At 41.7% G+C, this 14,570-nt stretch overlaps 1 protein-coding gene across 1 annotated transcript in view; it reads right to left on the reverse strand.

Moving 5' to 3' along the window:
- Positions 1–14,570, reverse strand: part of LOC138268264 (ATP-binding cassette sub-family C member 12-like) — a 1,444,059-nt gene that overhangs the window by 308,672 nt on the left and 1,120,817 nt on the right. Inside the window, exon 24 of the mRNA XM_069217748.1 lies at positions 9,585–9,774. Within this exon, the coding sequence (XP_069073849.1) occupies positions 9,585–9,774 (190 nt within the window). The remainder of the gene's footprint in view (positions 1–9,584; positions 9,775–14,570) is intronic.

Consider the following 14,570-nt stretch of genomic DNA (forward strand, 5'->3'; position numbering starts at 1 on the left):
GGCAGGAGAAATCTTTATCTCCACTAATTTGGGCAAGTGATTTTAATATTACAAAATGCTGGTTTATCGGTGAACACATTCGCAGTTTTTATGATTTGCAGGGGGAGATAAAAGGACATTTCTTCCACTCTGCATATGGCGAGGACATGACAGACTGAGGCGTCACATAAGCTGTAGAATGTAATCAGACGTATTGGATTATAATGATAGCAAGCCCCCTACCATTACTGGGAGAGGCAGTGGGAGTACGATTGACTGTATTACTCTCCTCTATCTTGGCTCATAATGTGGGGCTGTTTAAAGCGCACTGCCTACCTTTTAGTGACCATAATCCCATATACATCACTTTGCTTGGTATTTATCAAACAGACTCACCAAAGGCCACTCGTTTACCTATTGCATATAAGGCAAAAGAGCAAATTCACCATAGTGTAAATCCAGAAGCCTTCCTTAATAACTTAATCAAAGATGGGGGGATGATTTTACTTCCTGTTTATCCCTAGATAGGCCGTCTGATGTTATTATTCTGAGTTTTGATAACATTAGCAGGGCTGTGGCGAATCAATTATCCTATAACTTGCAGGTAAGAGAAGGTACTACAAAATCCAAATTTAAGTGTACATCGGCATTTAAAGACCTTAAAATGGCCATCGCCTCCATGCCATGTAATATAGAGGCTGTAAAGAACAACAGAAAGATCTATAAACAAGCCATACAAAAAATGAGCTGAGGATAAAAGCCTGGGAGGATCTAGATAAAGCTGCAAAATTAAATGATAGTAAACTCTTCTGGGAGATGGTTAACCAACCACTTTTTACTGATAACTTATCTGCCGGCATTGTGTCCCATATTAGTAGCCAGGATTGGTATGACCATTATTCTGTTATCTTTAGCTGTGGGGGAGAGTCAGTAACCCAGAGGGGAGCCCGAATTTCCTCATTTAACACAGTTAGCGATGAATGGCTTGCTAATCTTATTAACCATGCTGCTGCTGTTAACATGATTCAGAGTGTAGCCAGCAGCAAAGCCCCAGGTCCAGATGAGGTCCCAATTGATTTATATAAGCACAATATTGTCCTCTGGGCCCCACTATTAACTAATGTCCTTAGGGCAGCTGTTAAAGGCAACCTGAAGAACTCCTGGAAAGAAGCTATCACAGTTCCCATCTTTAAAAAAGGGGATCAGAGTTCGCCTTTATGCTATCATCCGATCTCCCTATTAGACTCCACAGTGAAGATCCTTGGGTGTGTCATCTTAGATAAATTAGAGATTTGTGCCAAATCCTCTGCTTTCCTTCCTTCCTCCGTTACAATACGGCTTTAGATTGAAATTGGGGACAGTGGAGTAGGCATTAAATCTAACCCACATTTGGGAGAAGTACATGAAAGCCAGGAGAGGTTCACTTCATATGGCATTTATAAACCTCTCCTGTGCTTTTGAACTGGTGGACAGGGATAAGTTATGGATCTTAATGGATCAGGCAGGGATCGATCATCCTCTTGTGGATTAAGTGCAACGCTTTCATACTGATACAACTACTAAGGTGCGTTATACTCTTTCTGGTGATTGTACAGAATCAATTGGGGTATCCTGAGAAGTGAGACAAGGCTGTATTCGTGCTCATTTTTTATTTTCAATATATATTACCTCCTTAGGTCCCTTTTTAGAATTATATAGTCCAGACATCTTTTGAGTTGGTACACAGGCTGTCCCAGTTCTTCTTTATGCAGATGATGCTATTCTTTTGGCATTAACCGCCAACTGCCTTCAAAAATTGTTAAATGGGTTTTATGACTATGTCTAAATTAAAACTTAAGGTTAATTTTTAGAAATCGTTTATTATTACCCGCAGCCCAAAAGCAACCAAAACAAAGGCCTTCTCCATTGGAGGGACCAAGTTAATGAAAGTCCCCTCCTTTTGTTACCTGGGTATTCTGTTTGACGCTCATGGGTCTTGGGAGAGGCAGAGCCCCCAACAAGCACTCAAAATGGGGGCAGCCTCTGATGCCTTATTTAGATTTGCTAGCCGACTTGGCCACAGACCTATTAGGGAATTAGTCCAGGTGTACAGGAGTAAATGCTTCTCACTTGGGGTGTATGGCACTGGGGCATAGCATTGTGTACACACCTATGCCTAAGTACACGCTGCCACAAAGTACGGCAAGCTTTATTATTCCTCTAGAAGCAGGTATGATCTATATTGAGGATTTTTCTAGCTATGACCCCTTTGTTGTTATGGATAAAAATATGGGGCACCCCAAAGGCTAATTTTTCACGGCTAGTATTAGCAGACTGCCTAAAGCTGGATAATTGGCATACCATCCCATGGTTGGTATATGTCAAAAGACTCTTTTATAACCACTATCTAAATGTGTTTTTTGATCTTCTGACAAGATTCACCTTCAGCTAAAAGAATGTGTTAAAAGGTGCTATCAGTCTTATGCTGAAAAAGTAATGGTGTTTCAACTCAATCCACAAGGCACTTTATGCTGTTCTGTAAATTGTATTCTGATCCTCGAGGTCGCTTTCTTCGGCCCATTCTAAAATGTGTACACTTTACATCTCTCATAAATGGCCTGAGGTATTTGCAATCTGCTGCTACACCAGAAGTCTGTTATGGTGTCATGAATTTTATTAGGGCTGCCTGAAAATCATGAAAGCTATATGGTTACGGGGTCTGAATGTTTAGTCAGTGTCCAAAAATTCACACGTTTAAGACAAATGTTTGACATATTTAAATATTGTGCTTTAACACATTTTCTTTAAACAATGATGATTCCTTATCGTGTTGTCATTTCTATGGGCTGTACTGTTTATGCACGTGTAGATGAGAAGCTGTCCGCAAGCGCAAGCCTGTTCTCATATGGTGTAAAGTCAGTTTTTAGAATACTAGCACTATCCTTGTCACACCGTATCATCTGTGTGAGCTTGGGTCTTGCCCTGTCTCCCTTGACAATCAGAATGTTATAGGCATCATATTCTGTGTGCTCAGCATTAGACAGTGTACAAACTAGATGGCCTTAACACTACTCAGAGACAGACATGTACTGCGATTTCTTGGCATATGATCAAGTGAGAGAACAGCCATATACAAGTTACCAACAAAACAAATGCTGAGTTAAAATGTGCATGTAGAAATGGAGATTTTATAAAACATTATTATAAGTGAACCATTTGGTGTCCAAGCTCACCCTCCTCTGTCTTAAATGACTTCATTAGCTGACAGATATGCAGGAATGGGAAATGTTATAATTAAAGATCAAAAACGTTTGATGCTTGTGTGTAAAGTGTGATTAATTTTATCATAACATGGCATTCAGGATCAATATAGGTCATGTATTTACAAAATAATATCTGAATGATTTCTGTTTCAAAGTAAGAGAATTGATATGCATCAGTTTAAATCATCGAAGTCCTTTGAGTTATTCTGATCAAGAGCATTTCTAAGATGGGGACTCTGTGGTATAACCTCTATTTTGGATAGGTCAGATGAGTCGTACCTTGTATTTACACCATTGTAAACTTGCTACCTTATTGTGAACAAGACTATTTACAGACAAAACAAGTTGTGAGTGGTTTTCTCCAATAAATCACATCCGATCACAGCCTAAAACCACTTCTTTATTTGAATTTAAATGGTATTATTGACAGCCCCGTCAATAGCTGTGACACCCCTGCAGTGCTGGGACTTAATGAGCGCAAGTTTAAAAATTATAAATATATATATATATATATATATATATACACACACACACCACTAGGTAGTTATAGTTAGGACCTGTAGAAATTTTTTTTTTATATTTTTTTACTTGCCTATATCTTGAGCGTCAGTTGATGAATCTGCACAAAATGTTCCCAAACATTTGATGCTGACATCAGTGTCTGTCTGGAAAGTTTCAGGGTGATCCGTCGAGCAGGTGCGGAGAAAAAGAGGGGGTACCAAATCACCTTTCACCCTTGCATTTTTCCATACAGATTTTGAACAGGAGAAGTGCCCGGACCACTGGAAAGAAATACACCAAATTTGTAGAAAGGTAGCTCCTGGTCCAGAAAGTGACCTATTTGTTAAGCGCCCGCAAACCCACCCAATCTTGTGCTGCGATCTGATTGACTGCCAACACTTGAGCAAGGAAATGTTGGCAGCCATGTAGGGTCCCAGACAAAACTATATAAAATAAGAAAAGGGGCCAGGGTAGGGACACCCTGACTCCTTAGCTGTGTTGCTGGTGTCCCAGATGGAGCACCAGAGCAAAAAACCCTTTAAAAAAAAAATGTAAGCAGGAGCAAAATATTTAACAAAATACAAAAATAAGTATGGGTTCCTGTGTTTGTTTAACTGCAGCCCCCGGGTGGGCAATGTCCCGGGGCCATTCAAATTTTGAATGCGGGAGGCCAGGTGGTAGCAGCCCCAGGGACCACCATCTTGCCGGGCAGATTGTGAAAACATGCAGAGGGGGCACCTGGCCCCCGTACTGCCTCGGGGACCACCAACTCCCTAAAGCACAAGTTCTATTGTTATGCGGGGGCCATGCACCCCCCCCCACTGTCACAGGGACCGTCACCTACCTGGAGCACACATTCTAAATCCAATGCGGGGGCACTCAGCCCCCCACAGGCCCAGGGACGCCACCTCCCAGGAGCTAACTTGATAAAGGATAAGGAGTCCATTTCGAGACCAAGGTCCCCAGGACCACCAGCTCCCCGGGGCTATTTACATTGAAGGGGAGGCCCCTTCGAGGTGCTACTGATGGCCCTGGGGACCACCACACCCAGGGCCAGATCCTGCTATGACATGTGGTTTAATAGTTTCCTCCAAGTCACAGCAAACACTTGGCTCGCAGTGAGGGAGAGTGGTCAAAGACCTCTTCCTCACTGCGAGTGGAGGTTTCCAGTGTTTTTCTGCCGGCAAAGATGCGGGCAGGAAAACAGAGAAAACACTGCTCCCACAGAGAGGGAGCGGCCCCAGGAGCTCTCTCTCTGACAGCAATGCTGGCTCCCATAGAAAGTAGGGAGCCAGCTACGACTGCGGAGGCCTTCATGCTCCCCTCACAGTCCACAACATTGTGACTGGGTCCCCTGGGGGCACACAGGTCCATGGCTGAGTCCCAGGGGATGGGGTCCCTTGGGCCGAGATAGGCCCTGGGGATCCAAAAAACATAAATAATTCAGCTGGACCCCGGGGATGGGGTCCCCAGGGTCGGAATTAGCCTAAGGAGGGTGCCACGTGGCCCACCTCCACAAAAACAATAAATTAGGCCAACCCCAGGGAACGGGGTCCCTGGGCCCGAGATAGGCTTTGGGAAGGGGGGATGACTGGCCCCCTCTCCACAAAAGAATTAAATATTCAGGCCACGCCCTGGGCGATGGGGTCTCCAGAGCCAAGATCGATCTGGAGAGTGGGATCACTCAGCCCCCTCCCTCCCAAAAAATATTTAAACCTCACTGCAGGAGATGGCGTCCCGGGGCCGAGATCGGCCGCCGGAGGGAGGCATTTGGACCTGCAGCCACCTACTGCTGTGCATGGCAAAAGGATGTGCGCATTGTAGGGTTGGGTGGTTAGGGGTGTTGGCCGCAGGAACTGGCTGCAGGCCTGGACCCTGCTCTTGACCTCTACTGGAGTGAGTCCTGACCCCCAAGTGCAGTTCCAGAGGTCCTGGAATGACTCGCTGGACTTCTCCTACCATCCAGGGAACCCTGAGACATACCTGCCAAACAGATTTGACTGTGTGCACCGCAGCTGGGATAGAGTTTCAGGTTTCTCCCTCTCAAAGCTTTTCTGCAGAAGCAAATCTGATTCAGTTGGACCTCATGGGGAGGGTATTCACCCTCATAGACTCCTCTTTGACTAGAGCTTGCATCTCCCAAAAGTGACTAAGAAAGAACAAACAAAGCCTGATGGAGTGAAGGCAACAAATGTATTTGGCCTGCCAGGGACCTTCTTTGGCATGAAATTCAAATTTTGTCTACTCTGTGCTTTCCCACAAAAAATTAAGGGATTCACTGGAACCTTATCCGATGATTATCTGACCTTGTTGAGCCCTCCTCATTTACAGCCTGCTGCCTTGCCCTGCTGAAGAGTTTGGATTTACCAAGGTAAATCTTCTGAACAGGTGGAACCTAGCTTCCATTTCCGACCCATGCTCCATCGCGACTAGCAACTGAGAAAAGCAATATGTTAAAAGTAGGAAACCTCTTGCTGCTCCCCTTAAGGCTGGGACTAAGCCTTGAAGAAGGGCATAAAGTTGAGGCTTGAATGGAGGACCCAGACTGTCCGGTGTGAGAAGAAGCTGTGATAACCAATGAAGAGCAAAAACAAAGCATAGATGATTGTGGCCTGTACGGAAAGTCACTCGAGGTAACAGCCTGTCTATGTGCCATGAGGACATGCAACTTAGCTTATCTGGACCCTTTATGAATAATTTCCACCTATTGACAGGCCCTGGGTACCACTGGCATACAGCTCAAGAGTTTATATTTGGGCTCCAAAGCGAGGTAGCAGGAAGTGACCTTTAACAGTCCACAACAGCCCCCTACTTCTTTGTGGGACAACTCTATCTCCCTATTCCAAGGCACTGTGGAACATCAGGAATTCCCATTGATCCAGGATCCCAAAGTGCTACGCATTGTATGTGTATGTTGTCCCTTAACGTGGATCAGCTATAAGTATTAGTGTTACTATTGCTGCTGGTGGGTGAAACCCTGTCCAATGGCTGCCCTAGTGTTGTGGGTAACCTAACAATAAAAATCACACTGGAAGGTAAATCCCATAACATGATTTCGCACTGGTTCGTACTTTTTGTGACAATACACTTACCTAATGACAAGCCTTTCCTGGAGAGCTTAGTCAATCAATTTTGAATGCAGTAATAAGCACGCCGTCTCTCTGTGCACAGCACAAGCACTGCACTCCTTGTTTTGACAATTATCCTTAATAACCCACGTTTTGTTTCCCTTTATTGCGCAAGTTCATGAGCCATCTTTTAAGTTGAGCCTCTTCTAAGCAGATGGACGTATTTTGGAATTAGGTACAACAAAATATATTCAATGTTTATTTGTAAAGAGTGCTACATACTTTAAAGGAAGTACTCTGAGTGTAATTATGTGATTTACATAGAAAAGAAATGAGATATGATATATTTTGAAAAACGTCATGACTTTCTCCAGTGCCATCTACGTAACCTTTAAAACTTTGTACAAAGCAGCATTCTGTCCTCAAAGGGTCCCATCATGACTGCCTGGGTTTTTCTCCTGTATATCCACCATCCCCAAAATTACAGATACCAGTATTATTGGGGTCGGCGGCAGAAACGTCCAAGTGACATGCACTGGATCAACAGTGCTCTAAAGAATCTCGTAATTCCCATGGTCCCAGTGACTATCACTACCACCTGTCACTAGAAGTACAGGACCACCCGTAATAAGGGCGAAAGATTTTTTTTCATTTCTGCCATCCATATTTCGTCACTTTTTATAGCAAAAGTCAGAGTATTCAGATTCTGTGCTGAGTGAGGTAAAAGGATTTGTCTTGGCTAATTCTTTTGAGAACTATTTTCCCATTTTTCTGAACACTGGTTGAAACTTTCTTGAAGCACTGCTCGAAAGGCACTGACTGGTTCATTTAACCACGTGTAGGTCAAAAGTGCTTAGAAGAGTGAACATTGCTGGGATAGGTATTTGAATATCCTATTTGATAATGGACTGTGCCCCATTTTCGTTTACACTTGTATCATAAACACAAGCTTTCGTTCACGTTTTTGTCCTAATTGTATTTTGTTATCCGAATTAAATAATATGTTGTGGAGCTATTTTGTGAAATACATTTTGTGTGATTATAATACAAAAACATTTTGTACCATTCATTATGTGATTCTTGATATTCTAAACAATATTGAATACAAAGTCCATCCTTTGTTTTGCACATTGAGGACTGAGAGAGAGATTTCTTGCAAAATGTGGTGAACACTAGTGCACTGCATCTGGAGTACAGTGAATACATTTAAAAGCCACCTACACGGGAAAACACATCGTCAACTATACTTACAAGAAAGAAAAAAAAACATTTAATCATTTTTCGTGAAATCTTGACGTGAAAACACTACTGGATCGATGCATTTCTTTGGCCTTCCAGCAAGAGTTATAACTCCCTTGCTAATTTTCGTGCTAATACATCTGATTTCCCCCCTGGAAATTACATTACCATATAAGAATCTACATTAATGTTACCATGGTAGCACGACTGGGTGTAATTTAGAACACTAAAAAGTGATACAAACTATGTATTATCCTATTGGGTACCTTTGATATTAATAATTGTCTTTTGTCTATTATTATCTGTTTGTTAACATGAGTTGTTGTTGCTGTGATGTACAATTAAACTATACAGATCACTGTGTTGTATAATTAAACTATACAGAAAACGCCAAATAAATCTATTAAACTGAAACTCATCAAAAATAGCTATGTGATTAAGATCGAATCGATTTCACAATCGAAAATTGAAAGCAAAGCAGTTCTTGATAGAGAAAGGCTAGAGTAGGAAATAAAAAAACACAAAACGTAAGGTATATTATATGTGCTTTTTGGCAAAGAATCGCAGTTTTTCGTCCTGAATAAACCCTGGATTCATTCCCAAATACAAATAATGATAGGGAATGACTAACTGCTCTGCTAGAGCACCATCAATCTTCACAGCTATTGTCTACGCCAATAACTTTTCTAAAAAAACATCAGTGGTTACATCTTATGCATGATACACATTGTCTAAAGAACCAACGATCAGAAATTCTTGCAGCTGACCGATCTCCACCTTTTTTCTTCTCCCATCCTCCTTCTCGCACTCTACGGACAATAGCAGGTCAGGGCGATTTTCCACTGCTGCCCTGTCCATTGTTCTATGGTAAAAATGAAGTATGCTGCAATAACCCCTTTTTAATACCAAAAGTCACGAAATACAGTTCATGTCCCGTCTCCTGGTCCTCCCCCCTTGTAAAACAATGATGGTACAAAGATATTGTTATTCCTAACACAGACAAAAGCAAACACGCTAATAAAACATGGGCAGTGTATGATGAACGTATTTGCCAATTTATATGTAATTTCTATGTGCATTGTATTGTTTAGCACGTTTACAGAAACGAAAAACAAAATAATGTATTATTTTATCTAATAGGACCATTTCGTTACAATGTCTTCAGGTAAGACAACACAAAACAAATATCATAATAAGTGCACTACCCCTATTTTCACACATATTATGATAAAAATGTCTAAACTGTTTCACTAAATCAGAATATCGGTGTTCTTACATTTGATTTGGGAAATTGTTACAAATAAAATATGCCACAATTAGCATTTTAAAACTGCATTTAATATTATAGCTAGAGCAACAGATACTTATGACCCCCTTTCTGCTTTCTAACTTGAGTCAAAGTGCCCTCATCTCCTGGCAATTAAAGTTAACAGGAGATTACACTGACCAAATATGTGTACATACCTAAGGAGGGATGATGTTTTCATCGAGTAATAGACTAAGCGTCTGGAAGTTTTAGTTTTTTTTCAAATGTGAGAATTTTTCATATTTTTACCTGCACAGTATAGGATAATGCCAAGCCTTTGTACGAAGCACTGACCGTTGATGAAGGAATGAGAACCACAAGCAGTGCTACTGATACCATTAGAACATTTGTAAGGACCTCGGTTCTCAGAGATAACCACCTCATTGCAGCTTGAAATAAGAGGTAATGAGACGAATTGTCGTCATTTAGTAGTTTAAATCTGAAAAGATAAAGAACATGGTAAACTGTATTTTCCCAAATAAGCCAATCATAAACTTAATTCTTTGAATATGGTCCTGTAATAGGTTTTGTTTTAATATATACTTAAAGGGCTTGTAGCCTTTAAGGCATTTCATAACACATTCTTTAGGGTGTCTAGTGTTTTTAATTAATTATTTATTTCCCCTTCACTCTTATTCTAAAGGAGATTTACTATCATTAGTTCAATCAACGTGTACATTAATTTCTATAAAAACAAACCCACAAAATCAACCCCGTTCAATCCCCCCTATCACCACAAAACTGGTTAAATAATAAATAATGGTAATATAGAATCAAAACAAAACACATTAGGTGAAGTTTCAATATAGCATGCATCCAATGGCTTGTACTGGATTCTGTGGCTTTTTAGACATACAAATGGGAAAATCCACACTCTATTTAATCATTTAAAGTATCATTACAATATTAAATGAACACATACTCACACACCCTTGGACACTAAACGGACAAGTAGGTCAATTAAACTTAATTCACAGATCTGGCTGGAATTCAATGACATTTTTTAAAAAAACGTTGCTTTTTTAGTATAAGTGAATGTGGTTTTTCAAGGTGTGTTTCTACTGTAGGACCTATTTTGGTGTTTTGTCCTTGAAGGCGTATGTCAGATTATCAATGACACAAATATTGTCTTACATAAATATCTTGGCGTAAATGCAATAATACGTTTAGTATTAGTAAAATAGTTCGAGTTGTTTACTACAGAATGCTATTCAGAAGCCTGTGTGTAGAGGTTTAAACTCCTATTTTTTGTGCAGAGATTTATGGCCTAACTGTCCACACAAACACACATATGCCTATGTTTTAGTAGTAAATTTGGAGGGGATGGGGAAGCTGGAAAACTGGGAATACTTACTACTAAAAGGGAGGGGGGATTAGGGAGATGAAAGCAGGGATTAAGGGAGAACTAAAGAGGAGTATATGGAGGGACGCACATTCATCCACAAAAGAGTAAGACCATTGATAACCACAAACTGCACATCTATAGTTATTACAGCCAAAAAAGAGCCAGTTATGGTTTCAAAAAATATTTTAAAAACCAAGGAAATTTGCTATGTTAACTACACAATCCATAACTTGCACAGAGGCCATGAAAGGTGTCAAAAACGTTACATAATACATAAATATGTATAAATATAGTATCTAATTGCCGCAGAGTGGAGTGGTGTAGAACGGAATAGCATAGAATGAGGGGTCGTAGAGTGGCATAGAGTCAAATGGTGGAGAGTGGAATAGCATAGAGTGGAGTGGCTTAGAGTAGAATGATATACAGCTGAATGGCGGCGTACAGTAGAGCATCAGAAGAGTGGCAGTGAAATAGTGTAGAGTGGACTAGCATACACTAGACTGGCATAGATTCAATTGGCAAACACTGGGATAGTGGATGGGCGTATAGTGGTGTTGCGCAAAGTGGAGTGGCGTAGAGTAGCTATCATATGGTAGAATGGTGTCGATTGCAGTGGCATAGAGTGTGGTAGCACAGAGAAGAGTGGCAAAGAGTAGAGGGGCATAGAGTGGGATAGTGTAGAAAAGAGTGAGGTAGAGTGGAGTGGTGTTGACTGGAGTGGCATAGAGTGCAGTGGAATATACCAGAGTGGCATACAGTGGTGTAGTGTGAAATGGAATAGAGTGGAATAGTGCATAGTGGAGTAGAATGGAGTGGCATAAAATAGAGGGGTGTAGAGTGGAGTGTCAAACAGAGGAATAGTGTGCACTGGACTGGCATACAGTGGAGCAGCATAAATTGGTGTGAAATGCAGTGGCATAGGGTGGAATAGCGTAGAGTGTAGTGGCAGAGAGTGGAGTAGTGTACAGTAGAGCTGTGTACAGTGAAGTAGCATATATTGGAGTAGCATACATTAGAGTGATGCAGAGAGAAGTGGTGTAGAGTGGAAGCCCATAGAGTGGAGTGGTGTATAGTCAGGTGGCATAGATTTGAATAACGTAGAGTGGAGCGGGTTAGAGGGGAGTGATAAAGAGTGCAATTGCATAGCTTGTTGTGACATTGAGTTTAATAACACAGCACTGAGATGTGTAGGGTGCAGTAGTGTGTCATGGAATGGTATAGTGTTTAATGGAATAGGGTGAAATAGCATAGAGTTGAGAGGCATAGAGTAGAGTGGCATAGAGTGGAGTGGCATACAGTTTAGTGGTGTTGCATACTATGTAATAGCATAGGGAGGAGTGGCATTCAGTGGAGTGGCATACATTAAAGTGGAGTAGAAAGGAGTGGAATAGCAGAGTGGAGTGGCACTGAGTGGAGTGACTTACAGTAGAGTGGTGTAGAGAGGAGTGTTGCAGATTGGAATACCATAGAGTGAAGTGCCATAGACTGGAATGTAGTTAAGGAGCATAGATTGGAATAGCTTAGAGTGGAGTGGCATGGAGTTGAGTAAGTGCAGTGGCATAGAGTGGAGTGTCATAGAATGCTGTGTCTGAGTGGAGTGGTGTGGAGTATTCCAGTGGAGTGGCATGTCATAAAGTGGAGTGAAGTGAGTTAGAGTGGAGTAGTGTGTGGTAGAGTTGAGTGCTATGTCATAGCGTGGAGTGGCATGGAGTGTGATAGAGTGGAGTTAACTATTTAAGAGTGGAGTGGAGTGGTGTGTTGTGCAGTGGAGTGGCATGGAGTGGTATAGCATAGAGATGAATGGCATAGCATGGAGAGGAGTGGCATAGAGAGGAGTGGCATAGAAAGGAATAGCACAGTTTGCAGTATCTATGAATTAAGTGGCGTACAGAGGAGTGGCATAGAGTAAAATAGTGTTCAACTGAATAGTGTAGAGTAGAGTGGCATACGGTAGAGTGGTATAAAGGGAGTGACATACAGTGGAAAAGCATGGAGTGGTGTGCAGTAGAGGGGAGTAAATTGGAGTAGAGTGGAGTGGCGTAGAGTGGAGAGGTGTAGAGTGGAGTGGCATACAGTAAAGTAGTATACAGTTGAATAGCATAGATTAGAGTGATGTAGAGAGGAGTAGGCTAGCATGGAATACCATAGAGTGGAGTGTCCTAGAATGGTGTATAAGTGAGTTGCATATATTGGAATAGCACAGAGTGGAGTGACGTAGAGTTCAGTGGATTAGAGTGGATCAGTAAAGAGTGGAGTGGCGTAGAGTGGAATAGGGTAATGTGGAGTCAGTAGAGTGAAGTGGTGTAGAGTGACGCACAGTTGCGTAGCGTCAAATGGAATAGTGTAGAGTGGAGTGAAGTGACCTACAGAAGAGTAATGTAGAATGGAGTGGCTTACAGTGAAAAAAGAATAAGTTGGAGCAGCATACAGTGGAGTGGCATAAATTGGAGTAGAGTGGAGAGGTGTAGCATGGAGTGGTTTAATGTGGAATGGTGTAGACTGGAGTGGTGTAGAGTGCAGTGGCATAGAGAAGGGTGGCATACAGTGGAGTGGTGTTCAGTGGTATAGCATAACGTGGTGTAGAGAAGAGTGGCTTACAATGGAATACCATAAAGTAGACTGGCATAGCGTGCAGTGGCATAGAGAGGTGTGGCATGGATTGGCGCAGATTGGAGTGATGTAGAGTGGAATAATGTACAGTGGAGTGGCATGGAGTGCCAGAGTGGAGTGGCAGGTTTAGAGTTGAGTGCTGTGTTGTAAAGTGGATTGGCATACAGTGTGATAGAGTAGAATGGAGTGTTGTAGAGTGAAGTAGCATAGAATGGAGTGCAAGTGGTACAGTGTCTGAGTGAAGGGGTGTATTGTGGAGTGATTAGAGTGAACTTGTATGTCATAGATTGGAATGCTGCAGAGTGGAGTGGCATGTGGTAAAGTGGAGTGGCATGTGGTAAAGTTGAGTTCATCAAGTGGAGAGGCATGGAGTGTTATAGAGTGCTGTGGTATATCGAGTGGAGTGGCGTGTCACAGAGTGGAGTGGCATGTCATATGAAAGTGGCATGTAGTGTCAGATTGTAGTGGAATGTCAAAGACTGGAACATAGTGTTGTACAGTGGAGTGGGTTTTTATACAGTGGAGTGACGTGTCAGAGTGGAATGGAGTGGCGTGTCATAAAGTGAAATGGAGTGGTGTGGCGGGTCAGAGTATTGGTTAAATAGCGTGAATATGATTGATTGGGTTTAGATTTCATTTGTTGTAAATACAGATTATGGGGTATAAAGGATCCTTTTTAAGAGTAGATCTAAATTGTTTCACTAGTTTTAAACATATATGGCCTTATTCACAAAGGAAACACAACATTTTTGTGTAAGTTTTTAACTGCTTGCTATTCATATAGGAATTTTATGAGTAGTATCTTTACCACTGGGGAGTCTCCGCACATAAAAGATAGGTCAGTCCTATATTTTTAGTTGTGAAGACTCAGCAGTTAAAGAGATACTATTTGTAAAATGCATTTGTGAATAGCAAACTATTGTAAACGTACACAAAAGTGTGCATTTTTCATTGTGAATCACGATCACATAGCACAAAAAAGTAGTGAACTATTGGGCTGCTTTATACCACGGTAATTTTGTGGTATACTACTGTACATGCAGATTAAAAAACAGTATGAGTGGCTATGTGTTACGGATATACCCTGGCAGGTTTTGTCCATGCTGTGTGGACCTACCCCAACATAATTCCCTACTAGGAAGGGGTATTGCTTCATTTGCATAAAGGCACGAGCTTGACCTGCAGTCAATCAAACATTTGTTAAACACAGCAATTGTCACCCCAAGAGGTCTCTGGGTACCGTGGGTGCTGTGTCTCCAACGAAGAGCCATGTCTTGAGC

This window comes from Pleurodeles waltl, chromosome 12 (assembly GCF_031143425.1).
Source record: "Pleurodeles waltl isolate 20211129_DDA chromosome 12, aPleWal1.hap1.20221129, whole genome shotgun sequence".
Classification (NCBI taxonomy): Eukaryota; Metazoa; Chordata; class Amphibia; order Caudata; family Salamandridae; genus Pleurodeles; species Pleurodeles waltl.